This window comes from Varanus komodoensis, unplaced genomic scaffold, assembly GCF_004798865.1.
Source record: "Varanus komodoensis strain SLA01 unplaced genomic scaffold, ASM479886v1 scaffold93, whole genome shotgun sequence".
NCBI classification, from domain to species: Eukaryota; Metazoa; Chordata; class Lepidosauria; order Squamata; family Varanidae; genus Varanus; species Varanus komodoensis.
The window spans coordinates 460,589-473,518 of record NW_025336635.1 but is presented as its reverse complement, the minus strand read 5'-3'; the positions used below and the strand labels follow the sequence as shown (position 1 = coordinate 473,518).

The 12,930-nt window shown below is 47.6% G+C and overlaps 1 protein-coding gene across 2 annotated transcripts; it reads right to left on the bottom strand.

Moving 5' to 3' along the window:
* Positions 1–2,998: 2,998 nt before the first annotated feature.
* Positions 2,999–11,523, bottom strand: LOC123017432 (epithelial membrane protein 2-like). 2 transcript variants are annotated; one of them, XM_044418778.1, is made up of 6 exons: positions 11,394–11,467; positions 10,925–11,317; positions 7,737–7,954; positions 6,000–6,146; positions 4,777–4,908; positions 2,999–3,295 (listed from the first exon to the last, which is right to left on the bottom strand). In XM_044418778.1, exons 3-6 carry the CDS (start codon positions 7,900–7,902, stop codon positions 3,255–3,257), a joined length of 486 nt encoding a protein of 161 aa, XP_044274713.1. In that variant the 5' UTR covers positions 7,903–7,954; positions 10,925–11,317; positions 11,394–11,467; the 3' UTR covers positions 2,999–3,254. The 2 variants fall into 2 exon arrangements, with proteins under 2 accessions (XP_044274713.1, XP_044274714.1); XM_044418779.1 differs by lacking the exon at positions 10,925–11,317 and having other exon boundaries at positions 11,394–11,523.
* Positions 11,524–12,930: the final 1,407 nt, after the last annotated feature.

Below are 12,930 nucleotides of genomic sequence, written 5' to 3'. Positions count from 1 at the left end.
TGTCCTCAAGTTGGTGCCTGCAGGTTCCCAGGCCAACCAGGAGAGCAGGAATATTTAGGAAGGGATGTGAAGTCAAAGAAGGGGAAGGAGGGGAGCTGTTGCCTGACCCCATGATGAGCTGTTGCGTTAGAGGGCTTGTGTAGGTTTTGCCAGCTGGCCCTTCACCAGCAAGAACCACCCTGAGGGGGCAACCCACAGAGTTGCTGAAAGGGAAGTACATTGGAGACAAGTCCCCGGCTTGCATGCCATTTTCGTGACATGAGCAGAGGCTCCAATTCCAAACGCTCTGGGTTGCTTTTAAAGTTGCATTGTCTTGTAGCTGCAAAGTGCCTGTAAAGATCTGCTCTGCAAAGAGACTGGCTGGTGTTCAGGAACTAAAGCGCAAAAAGGGAAGGGCCAAGCTCATGACACCATTAGGGGTCAGAATGACTGGGCAATTGCTCACGTGCTTGCCCACTGCCCACCCTCAGAGCCTCCTGGCTAGCCTTGACATTTATACCTTGCCCCAAAAGAAGAAATACTCCTCCCTCTCTTTTATTTTTCGGCACCAAAGAGAGATGACACACACACACACACACACACACACACACACACACACACACACACTAGATTAAAATTTATTGGTGCATTTTACCCTCTGTTTTGAAATGCCAGAAATGTGGGCAGAAGGAATCCCTACATTCTTTAAGGTAGCCACCTGGAATCCCAGAAAAAATGGACCCCCACCCTCCATGAATCAGCTCTGTGGTCCTTTTTAATTCCACCCTCCCCCACAAAAGAAAGAGATGCTGGGGAACAGGGAGTGAGTTAGAAGATTAGCAACTGGAACATAGTGGTATACAATATTTACTGAACACATCACATGCTGCAAGAACCGCATACTCAGAAACCAAAGGAGAAGACTAAATGCTTGGAGGCAGGCCCTGAAACTTCTAAGTTTCCCAGATGAGACTTCGCAGCAAGAGAATGGTGACACCCACTTTAGTGCTTTGTTTCCACAGGATAAACTTTTAGGTTGAGAACAATGGTCGGAAGAGGGGCATTGATTAGCCCTTCCTTCTTAAAGTAAGACACTAAATGCCAAGCTATTGCTGAGAACATTTTTAGTGCTCAGATCATTTAGTGCTCGGTTTATGATAACCGTATATGTGCATCTATGTTTGCTATAGTATTGCTGGGATTTACCATGTAGATCGGATTCTGGTTTTGAGATTGATTCTGGAACAAACGGGGTGGGGTGGGGGGTTCATTAGCCACTGATTTCCAGGAATAACGTCGTCACTGTAAATTGTGCTTGTTGTGTTGAATTGCTGAGCGGCAGAGTAGCTGTGATCTGACAACTTTCTTAGACCCTAATGAATGAAAGTTCCAATTGGATCATAACAAACATAGGCATGGAAACAGGTGGTGCTTGTAAAGAATCATTTTGGGAATAGTTTTGGTGGGCATACAAAAAATATACTATCTCTCCCACTCCCAGATGGTGCAATCTCAGAGGGCTGAGGCTCAAAGGTTTTGAAGAGACTGAGTGAAAAAGCTGTATAATAAAACAGTAGAGAAATGGAGGCAGATATCTTGGAAGGATGGAGTTCAGCTGCACGGATAGCTCCTCTGAAGCTCAAAATCCATGTGGCCACAAGGAGCCCCTCTGGCACCGGCATCCCCAGTGGTCCATGCCAACGGGGCTTCCATGCGGCTCACCCTGGCTGTAGGGAGTGGCTCGTGAGTTGCCTGCTTGGCTTCCTTTGCCCCTTGATCATGAAACGGCGCTGCCGGCTGATGAAGGCCAATCCTCCCTTCCATCCTGATATGACCCTTGCCCATTCTGTCTCACCTGATGGCAGCTGTTTCCCAACACCTCATGGAGGGAGGCCTGCATGCAGTAAATTCAGTCAATGATTAAACTCGGCAGGTGCAAGTTGCATCTCCCATCCGAATGGAGCAGCGGGTGACTCATTTGGAGGGAGGGAAAAGCGTCAAGCCTCCAGCCTCCCTCTAAACCATTCCGGAAAGCTTTGGATTTCCTTTTCTTGAGAAGACCATGCTCTGGCTGGCTGGGGAGCTGCAATGCAAACTGCGCAGTGTTGCTGTGGTGGATCTTTTGTGGATGTCGTGCATCCATATGCAGCCCCCTTCATCTTTCTTTGATGATGCTTCGAAGGAGCAGTACTCCTTCCCTGCTAAAAGGACATAGTCAGTCATATAATAAAAGTTACCTCTGAGCATGTGCAGAGGGAAAGGCATCTCTGAGCATGACTTTCACTTGTTGCTGAGCAATTTCTTCTTATCTTAACACATTTAGAATGAAGCTGTATGTCTCCTTCCGAACAAGCTAGAAAGGGGAAAGATCTTGAATCTCTCATTCAAAAATTTGTGCTCCACACTAAAATTGCAGGAGGCATCATCTGTTCATGGTTCAGGGAAGTCAGAAAAAATCTGCAGCTGGTTCAAATGCTTTGAGAAGTCTGTAACTTTTTCGCTTTGCAAGAAGGTCATTTGTACAAATTTCTGTTAGCACTAACTCGTCCTATCTGATTTGCCCTGATGCAGCCAATCTGGTTGCAACTGCTGTTATTGTTTTATATCTTTTTGTTGTGTGTTTTGAATTTTGTTATCCACCCAGAGAGCTTCGGCTTTTGGGTGGTATAAAAAGTAAATAAATAAATGCAACTTAGTGCAAATAAAATTAAATTCTGATTAAAACAAAATCTGATTTCAGATTCAGAAGATTTTGAATACCTCATCTTCTCAAGATTATCTGCAGTTACAAGAACTAAACATTGTCTTTTTTGTTTATTATTTATGTATTCCAGGAAGTGCAGAAGCCACCTGAGAAACTTTTTTTAAATAAGTTCTTTTTGACATTATAATCCTAAAACACAAAACAAACCAAAAGAGAGAGAGAGAGAGAGAGAGAGGGAAACTACAAACAACATCCATCATCAAAAACATTGAGCCTGCTGGGTCAGCTCCCACACCCTTCTTTTTCCATTTAGAAAAATGGAACTTTAAAAACATTTAAAACTTTAAAACATTTAAAAACATATTTAAATTTATGCAAAGTCCCATTTCTCTAGCCAATAATAAAAAAGGTCTGCCATCTGAGAAACTTCGTGAAAGTTGTCCAAACTCTCTTGGCTTCCTTCAGAATTCCTCAGAATTTTCACTTTAGAATTAACTTGTATGTTGTATGTATGCCCACACTGGATAACTGAAGTGCATTCAGAGAAAGTGGCACAGAACTTTCCCAGTCTTTATATCATTGTTTTGGACGGTACCTTGTAAGCAAGTATGCCTGTAAGGAGAGAGAAATTGGAACAAGAGATCAAGTATTAGCCACTAATTCCTGGTCTACCCTCAAGCCATGCTATCTCTCTACTTGTATTAGTAGTTTAATATTTTGATCCTCAAGGTTTCTCTTCTACAAAACTTTCATGGCTGAAGCTTCTTGAGATTGTACAATTTGGGATTCTCTCCAGTCCTCTATTTGAAGTGATGCTGAGGCCATTGTTAGAAAATCCCTCTTGGATCTCTACAGATCTGGAAATTATTAGCAAGTCAAATATGAATACATGGAGCCAACTTATACTGAACTGAACCATGACTCTATACAGCCCAGTACTATCTCCTATTTGGTTTTTCATTCTCCCAGGTAGCTGTGAACCTTTGTCTGAAGCGTAAAGTGATACACCTGGAGAATGACTCCAAAACTTTGCTTTGTGTTTTGTACAAATGTCATAATTCTCTGTCTTGTAGGTAAATGCAGATATTTCAGGACAGGGAGTCATTTTCATTTCTCCAGCAAGAGAGGTTCTTCAGTGTCTTCAAAGGGGTTTGGCTCATAGCTGGGAACAATAATAGCAAATTCATGTTCCTTTTCTCTTCTTTTTTGTTTTTATGACATTGGAACTGGCCACAACCAATTCTGGCAGCCTAAGCAGCATTTGCTGATGCCACGGCCCCAGCCATTCTGCAAGGGCATGATGTGAGGAAATGGCTGCCGCACACAAGGCTGGTGGAGAATTTTCTGGAAAAGCTCTGCAAGGTTGGCAACTTTTTCTAGAACTGGGGGAGAAACAGTGGAATCTCAGCTCTGCTCCACACACATAAGGTGGCCCTCTGTGGTGCAAGAAAAGACATGGAGATGTACCACAAAGGTACAAAAAGAATACGTGTGTAGGGAGAGTCTATCTGGGGGTCTATCTGGGGGTAGGAATCCATTGGGTGCCCTAAACTCAGCTGTGCAGACTCTGGTACACCTTGCAGCAGCCCCGAGTCTGAACTCCCGGCATGTGTGCCCAGCATTCATAGTGTGCTTGGGAGGAATCACGCCCAGGTGCTGGGCAAGCAGGGTCCCTCTCGTGCAGCTGCAGCTGCTGCGGAAAATGGCTGGTCAGAAGGGTCCCAAGGCTGGTCACCAGGAAAGGAGCCCTGTATGACCCCTAGCAGTGCCCCTTCCCATGTCCATTGCAGCTGCTCTTTGGGTGGGTACGCATGATGCCAAAGGCTTGATGCCAAAAATGCCATTAGCACTGCTGCTGCTGACCTGGAAGAAGGTTGCCCATTGCACAACCATCGGTCTGCCAGCCTTTGTGGACTTGCTTTTGGCTTGGCTCACTTTGGGAAACTGGACAGTGAGCAAGAAGAAGTCTGCAAATGCTGGGAGGGAGGGATTCCCGTAAGGTTTCTCTCAACCCTGCCTGTGTGGAGGGCGGTAGGAGGTCTGAGAGCTGGTCTCTTCAGAGATGCTGTCGTTCCCGTCCTGCGTATACTCACCAGTCACGAGGGACAGAGGGACGGTGGCCCAGGCCAGACCAAAAGACCACTCATACCACGTCCCCATCTTCCGCTCATACTGCTCAGAGTGCACACCTGTGAAGGTGGCCATGCCAAGTAAGGTGCAAACTCCTAGAAGCCAAAGAGTGGTCCATTAGCACCTCTCTGGGGAACCAGTCATTTTGGCAGAACTCATCTCCATCTTTCATCAGGGTGGAAACTGTTTTGCATAGCACATAGTCACAGGAGACAGGTTTGGCCTTAACAGATGTGCAGGGAGTGAGGTTTGCAGGGTGTCTGGTCCAGGCAAGGGATGTGGCAGGAATCCATGCAGGAACCATCAGACTCCCTGGGCTCAGCTCCCTGGACTCCAGTGCCTCTTGCAGCAGGCCAGAGTCCAAGTTCCTGCAGGGGGTGCCCAGAGTTTCCAGGCAATTGAGCCCCCAACGGAGGTATGTAGAAGGGCATTGCCGGCTGTGCAATGAAGGATCTATGAGCATTTGTGGACTTCCTCTCAGCTCAGCTCAATTTGGAGGACCAGGTCAAGCACAGGAGGAGGCCCATGACTATTTGAGGGGACAAATTCCGAGAGAGTTCATCCCAGCCCTGGTCCAGGCCTGCAGGGTTTTTACTCCACTTTAGGGTGCTTCAGTCAGTTGTTTTCAGGCAGGGAGAAGTGCTCTGAGGACCAAGCCAGGGGGAGACAGGCTTGCTGTATTTCTCTAGTGACTGGCCAGGGCTTCCAACAGCTCACCAGCTGCGGGAACCGATGATGCAACCCTCTCCCTTTGCCTTCCACTAATGGCAGCAGGAGCAGAGTGGAAACCAACCCTGGAGCCGCCATACCTTGCTTGTTCACTCTGTTCCCAGATGTGTGATATCCGAACCTGGATGAATGCATACAAGGCAGCATATAAAGCCAGTGCGTTGCAGTGGTGAAGAGAGCAGGACTGGGACTCGGGCTTCTAGTCCCTGCATGGCCACGGAGCCCAATGAGTGACTTTGGACCAATGGCCGCCCCTCAGCCCAGCCTACCTCACAGGGTTGTTTTTGTGGGAATAAGAGGGAGAGGGAGAGGAGAAATATGTAAGCTGCCTGGAGTTCCTGGGAAGGATAAAGGTGGGATAGAAATATAATAAATAGATGTATGATGGATGGTTGGATGGGGAAAGCATTTAAAACGACATTTGACTGAATAAATAGAGAACCTTTAACGATCATACCTGCGATGAAGCTGGCTATGGCTGCTACCTTGGCCAGCTTGAGGGAGCCGATGCGAGGGCAGCAACATGAGAACCAAAGGCTGAAGAAGGCGATGGCAGCAGGGAGCGCCGCCGTCACCATGAATGCTCTGGTGGCGTGAATGTAGTCTGCAGGAAGTGGAGAGAAGGGTGGGAGGGTGGTGAGGGAATGGCAACCCCCACTGCGATTCCTGTATTGTCGCCCCAATAGTAGGGCCGGCCCTTTCTAAACACCAACACCGGCCCCCTTTCAAGAGCTGCCTCCACACTTCAGCTGAGCATCACCACGCATGTGCTTTACTCTGCCCTGCATCAGCAACCCCAGCGGGATCACCCAGTGGGATGTGCTAGGGCAGCCGTCCCCGGCCTGGTGACCTTCAGAGGCATTTGGACCACCACTCCCAGAATTCCCACCACCTGCATATCCATTGTCTGGGAATTCTGGGTGTTGCAGTCCAAATGTGTCTGGGAGGCACAAGGGTGGGGAAGGCTGACTTAGCAGGTATGGATTTCATTTCAGCCAACCCATTGGTATTTCAGACTGTCCAGCATGTGAATCAGGTCCCCCTTTGGAAGATCTCCACAGCAACCCATATAACTTTGGCTGCCTCATAAAATGTTTTCTTATTCTTAAATCATTGCTGAGCAATCCACTCCACTGCCTAAGCAATATGGGGAGTTCTAGCTCACTATTCCTTTCTTACTTGAGACCCTGGGGATCTGATTTATTCACTGATAATAATATTTAGAAATCTGCATTGCAGCGCAACGCAGATGTTCAGCCCCTATCAATACTTTAATAACACAATTGGCTCTGCTGTTGTAAAAGCACCAGGGCCAAACCCAACAACAGTCTAACATGGTTATGAACACAATGTAATCATGAATACAATTTCCTTCCTCAGAAGGTCAGACAAAGTACACCAACAGTCACCACCTAAATGCAAAAGAATATCTGATATTTCTGTTCAAGGTTTGGACTAAAATGCTAAATATGCCAATCTTCAGCCCTTTGTTGCTTGCTGTGCTTATGATGATTTTTACTGGATTGTTCTGAAATTTTCTTTCATGACAATTGTGGATGCCATATTTCCCATTATTACCTCTGTGTTGTTTCTATAGACAATAGCATTTTGAGGCCTGTCATGGTGGAAACTTTAAATAAACACTGCAGATTTCAAAAGAAATGCAACATTTTGCTTCCCTGACAAAACAACATGCCATGCTTTACAACTTCTTCTGCAGAGCTTCTGCGGTAAGATGCTCGTTAGCATCAACTGCAACGAAGCACAAGTCCCGCCAAGCCATTCTGTGTGTGCAGCTTTGCAGTTTCCACTGACAGAAACCATGGCGCCACCATGGGTGCAAGGCTCAAATGGAGCTCACTTCTGCTACCCGGGGGGCCTCGTCTGCTGCTCCCTGGGTGGACATTCCTCCACTCCACTCCAGGCTGCACCACAGTAGCTCTGTCAAGAATCCAGTGCATGACCTGAGCTAGAGCATTCCCCCAGAATCCCTGCTATGGATGCAACTGATGTGCAGCAGTGCTTTGAGTTCACTGAAAGTGGGGGTTTTGCCATAGTTTGCTGGCAGGAGGGTTGCCCCAGATGATCATGGGGCAAACCTACCCAGTGTCCCCCGGACTGCTGCAAATATTAAGGCATAAGGAAGAACTTGGTATAGTCCTGATGACCTTTCACTCTCCAGGCTGGACCTTACCCTTTGCATCCATGCCAATACGGATGCATTCGTATCTCCAGTTGCAAATATTCCACAGGCCCATGTGGAACCTGCCAGTGACCCAGTAGTCTGTGGCCAGGGCAGTGAGGAGCAGCCCAAGGTTGATCATCGAGCACAAGGCCGCGGTGATCCGCAGGCAGCCCATGGTGAGGAACTGTCCACTCTCCTAGTCCCTGTGCAGCACGATGGGGCTGAACCTGGGGAAGGAGAAGGACACGTGTGTTATCCCACACCCCCGCTGATCACTTGTGCTGGGGTCTTCCCTGCCCTTCTCAAGCTGCTTTGCCTGCACCCTCCATTCAGAACTCCCATGAATGAACGGCTCCTGCCCCCAGCCTGCCCAGTCCTGGGGCAAAGGGCGAGTGCTCCAAGAGATCCCATTGCCCACGTGTGCAGGGCGCTGTGAGCAGGTGCCCAGTTGTGACCCCTCTGCAGGGCAGCAATTGCTATGCCTCCCCTTCCTTGGATGAGGCGTGTCATGCCCGACAGGGAAATGTTTAGTTGTCCTAAGACGGTTTACATGACCTCTGATCCTACTACATTGAACCGCACTAAAATGGGGCAGATTCAAGTAGGCCTAGGGCTCCCTAAATTTTATCCCACCCCCTTTTTTTTACAAACAAGTCATTGCAACAGTTCTCAGTTTTTTCTTCAACAAAAGGAATCAAAACAGAGGAAGTGTTGTTTTTGAGATTTGCTGTCAAGTTGTCCCTGAGTTGTTGTGACCCTATGAATAGAAGCCATCCAAAATGTCCTATCCATGACGGAACTGCTCAGCTGTTGTAAATTCAAAGGTGTGGTACCTTTTACTCAGTCAGTCCTCCTTAGATTTGGGCTTTCTTTTCTTCCCCTGCCCTCAACCTTTGCTAGCATGATGGTCTTCGCCAGTCAGTCTTGCCCTCTCATGACGTGTCCCATAGGACAGCCACCAGTTTTGTCATTTTTGCATCTAGGGGGAGTTCCAGCTTGAGTTGATCTAGGACAGACTTGACGGTCCAGGGTCTTCACAAAGCACCCCTCCAGCACCATGTTTGAAATGCATCCATTTTCTTCCTGTCTGCTTTCCTTACTGCCCCACACACAATGACTGGGAATACAATAATGAGGATGATCTCGGTCTTGGTCTCTGGTGAGCTGTTCTTGCATTTGACTATCTTTTCTAGTTCCTTTAATGTGGCCCTTCTGCGTTTCAGTCCTTGAATTTCTTGGTTGCAGTCTCTCTTTGACTTGGTGACTGAGCCAGCTTACCAGAAATCTTTCACAACTTAGAATTCTTCATGGTTATCAGTACGTTTCTGCAGCTTTTCCATCTTGTCAACATGCTGCTGCTGTCCTTCTCTCCCTGTCACATGGCAGCTCTACAACCCTCTTGCAGAGGAAGTCCTTGAACAGGCATGTGCAGATTGAAAAAGGTGCTTCTACCTGCTCTGAATTGTCTGTGGAAACACCTGGGTGGTGGCTGGAGAGCGCAATCCATCAAGGCAAATTCAAGCCCATCATTTTTTTGCTTTTTTGCCAACAGCGAACTACCTTCGGTGATTTATTGTCATGGCAGGAGCATCGCTAGGACCTTAGCCTGTGGAAGCTTGACCCCAAATACAGCGGGACCTCAACTCACCAATGCCTCAGTTCACGACCAAATCAGGTCGCGAACAGAAATTCCATAAAAATTTTGCCACAGGTCTCGGACTCCACATTGGGTGGCGGCCACGGTCGCGGCCGTCCCCCACCCCCCGAGTGGGGAGATGGCTGCGATCGTGCTGGGGGGGGGAGATGGCTGTGATCACGTCCGTCCTTCCTGTGCGAGCACGCCCGTGATTGCGCCCGTCTTTCCTGCAGGAGCGCTACCCGATCTCGGCCATCTCCCCCCCACCCAGCACGATCACACCTGTCTCTTCCCCGCCCAGCATGCCTGCGTTCGCGCCCATCTAACCCCCCCAGCGTACCGATCTTTGTGCCTGTCTCTCCCCCCAGTGCACCCACTATTGTGCCCGTCTCTCTCCCCTCCCCCCAGCATGGAGGGGGAGATGGCCTGGATGACGGGCGCATGCAGGGATGATGAGCACGATTGCGGTTGTGCTGGGGGGGGGGTGGCAGGGAGATGGCCACGCTCGTGCTCAGGGTGTTGTGGGGAGATGGCTGTGATCTTTGTTGTTCTTTGTCACTTTGCTTCACATTTTTCTGATTAAAAAAAATAGTTACAGAATGGATTAACCTTATTTACATTGAACCTTATGCGGAAATTTAACTTGGCTCACGACCAACTTGGGTCATGACCAGAGGCCTGGAACAGGTTAAGTTCATGAGCCAAGGTACCACTGTATATTTCCTGGGGCCCTGGATCTAGACACCAGAGCCCTGAGAATCCATAGCCTCCAATGGGAGGTGCTTTTTAATACCTCAGATGCTATGGGGAGACAGTTTCCCAAGGGTGATCACAGCTAGGAAAGGAAAGGTTTGTTCTCCTTTCCCCACATGTATCAATACTCCACTACCATTACTGAATTCATCCCTGCATTGCAGTTAAGCTTAAAGAAAAAATAAGTTTCACTCTTCTGTAGGATGCAAATTAATTGGAGATTTTATTTTACTTGAAAATTTTGACTGTGAAAAGCATTGGCTGGCCTTGCCTTCTGTGAAATTGAAACGCACTCTAGTTATTGTTTCCACTTTTGAATTTCTATGCAGATTTGTGCCTATAGACTGGGGTCTTGACTTCTAAGTGCCTAGCAACACCCCCGAAAGCTGGTCACAGTTTAACTGGCACTGACAAAGGGAATAGAGCCAGATGCCTGGAGCAAAGCTGTACAAACAGCTATCAAGCATGATTGCTGAAGAACCTCCAAGTTTAGAGACCCTCCATTAGCCAATTTCAAATGCTTGGGATAAATATCCTGGGAGGTTTTTGCCTTTGGACCCAATTAGTAAACTTCCAGATGCAGCTGGCTGATGGCCACTTCTGGAAAGAACATTACGGGATGAGATGATCAAATCTTCCAAGGTCCTCCTTCAGCTCTCTGGTTTGCACCCTTTGAGGCATGCGGCTGCTTCGGCTTTAGTCTCTTTCCCGTGCTTCTATTCCAGCAGCATCACTGTTCACCAGACTTTAATCAACTGGAAAATATCCCCTTCCCCTTCTACCAAAAGCTGCACATGTATCACCTCACCTGGCTTGGAAATGCCTCCTACGCCTTTCTTCAGCAGCCAGTTGCCCTGTGGAAGGAGGACATGAAATGCTTCTGCTCCACTTCTCAAGGGACTGGCTTTAATAGGCATGGGCTGGGCCAGCACATCCTGTGAAAGTTTACGGAACGCCCACAACCAGCCCTTACTGCAACTCTGCTGAACTTTGTGACGCACATACGGTCTCCTACAGTTGCTCTTGGAACTGCAGGCACTTCCTGTTGCAGCAAAAATTACGAAGGCTTTCCGAATAGTGACTCAAGCCCTGTTTAGTCATCTCTAGAGTTTATCCATGGAAATCAGTGGGGCCGGAGTGATCTACCGTTCCGTTAAGCCCAAGTAACATCAGGAAGTCCATTCTAGGATCCAGCAGTTTCCTGTCAGAATGATTAGAGACACAGCTAGGACGGATTCAACACCGTGTTTTTGTTCCCAAGTCTGCCTCCTACTTACCTGGCCAGCAAACGTCTCTCAAAACTTGGTAGAACTGCAGAGAGTTGTTCTTCTCTCCAGCTGGCAATCCCCTCCTGCTTCTTCAGACACCCAAGGAGGTAGGGAGGAGTTCAGCATAGCTGAGGGGAGGAGTTTCCACAATCACACTTTTGGTTTGACATCCCTTTCCCACACTGGGAAGCCTGGAAGAGGGATTCAGTGAGCACCATCCCTCGGCTGTTTAAAATTTGCTTTTTGGGACAGTGACGAATCTGTTCTCCAAGCATGCAGACTGCGCTATGCCTGCCTCTAAGACAAAACAAACAAGCACTCACATAAGTTAAAGGAACTCCTCTGCCCTTGTGTGTACTTGTTTCTTTTTGTCTTAGAAACAACTCCCAGCACAAGTCAAGTCCTTTGCTTCAACAAGCCCAATATTTATGTATACTGGGTGTGTACTGATCTCAGGTAGATTCATTTTTTGATCATGATAATAATATTCAAAGAGGTTAACATTTCTTCTTCTTCTTTTTAACTAACATTCAAAGTAACTTCAGTACTTCTTAAAGATGCGAGCCTGAAATTCCCTGGAAAATAATGGAAGATGAGAATTCCCAGGGCCACTGGGTGGGAGAGATGATGTCATTCCTCCTGGATTTTCCTTCCTTTGCTGCTGCCACTGGCATGAGGAGAGACCTGCCCAAAGGCACTTTTCCAAGCACCTCCTTAAACCTGGAGCCGAGACCCTGAATTTTATTTTTGCAGCATATTCCTTATCCTGCAGCAATACATTATGCAAGCTCATCTTGGCATTTTGGGCTTGTATTTACAACACCCACAAGTGGGATATCAGTACCAGCAGGAGTTCAAACTGGATTGTTAAAAACATAATCACAAAACACAGGTGACCCCCAGCAACAGATCATTTCTGGAAACATTGTTCTTGAATATCATCATCATTCTCCTCTTCATCATCACTACCTTCATCTGTTCCTTCGGGAAGGTGTCCTCTCCTTAGCCTGAAGCTGACTGATTTGAACAATTCAACTGACAATATTTCATAGTAAAGCAGAAAAGACACATTGGGGGACAAACTCCCACACATCACCTTTAGGAAGACATGTGGCATGGAGTACTTTTTGAAATTGGAACTTCTAGTCTTATCTGGTGGGCGTGTCGTGAGCGCAGCTGGCTGGAGCCGGGGGGGGGGGGGTCAGACTAGATGGCCCAGAAGGACCCTTCTGACTCGCTCTGTTTCTATGTTTCTAGTCCCCTCAGTGCATGGTGGTCCTGAAGGAGTCCTGGCCCTGGGATGTGATCAGTCCCTTCTTGAGCAAGGGAATGTTCTCATGCCTGGTCATCCCTAAATGAGGAGGGTCACCCATTTCATTAACTGGTGACAATGGTTGAAGTTTATTGATTAATTTCACATGCAAAGTGTATGCAGCTGCAAAAATAAGGGCCGAATGCGAACAGTTTACAGTTTTGTCTTTAAAAGCTCTGCAGACCTGATACCCCCCCACCATTTTATGGGCACTTCTGCCCCACCAAAGACGTT

Coding starts and splice junctions, on each gene's coding strand:
- LOC123017432 (XM_044418779.1), bottom strand. CDS start 7,902: ATGGGCTGCCTGCGGATCACCGCGGCCTTGTGCTCGATGATCAACCTT. Junction 4,909..5,999: donor CATAGCCAGCTTCATCGCAG/GTATGATCGTTA, acceptor TTTGGCTTCTAG/GAGTTTGCACCTTACTTGGC. Junction 3,296..4,776: donor CCCTCTGTCCCTCGTGACTG/GTGAGTATACGC, acceptor CTCTCCTTACAG/GCATACTTGCTTACAAGGTA.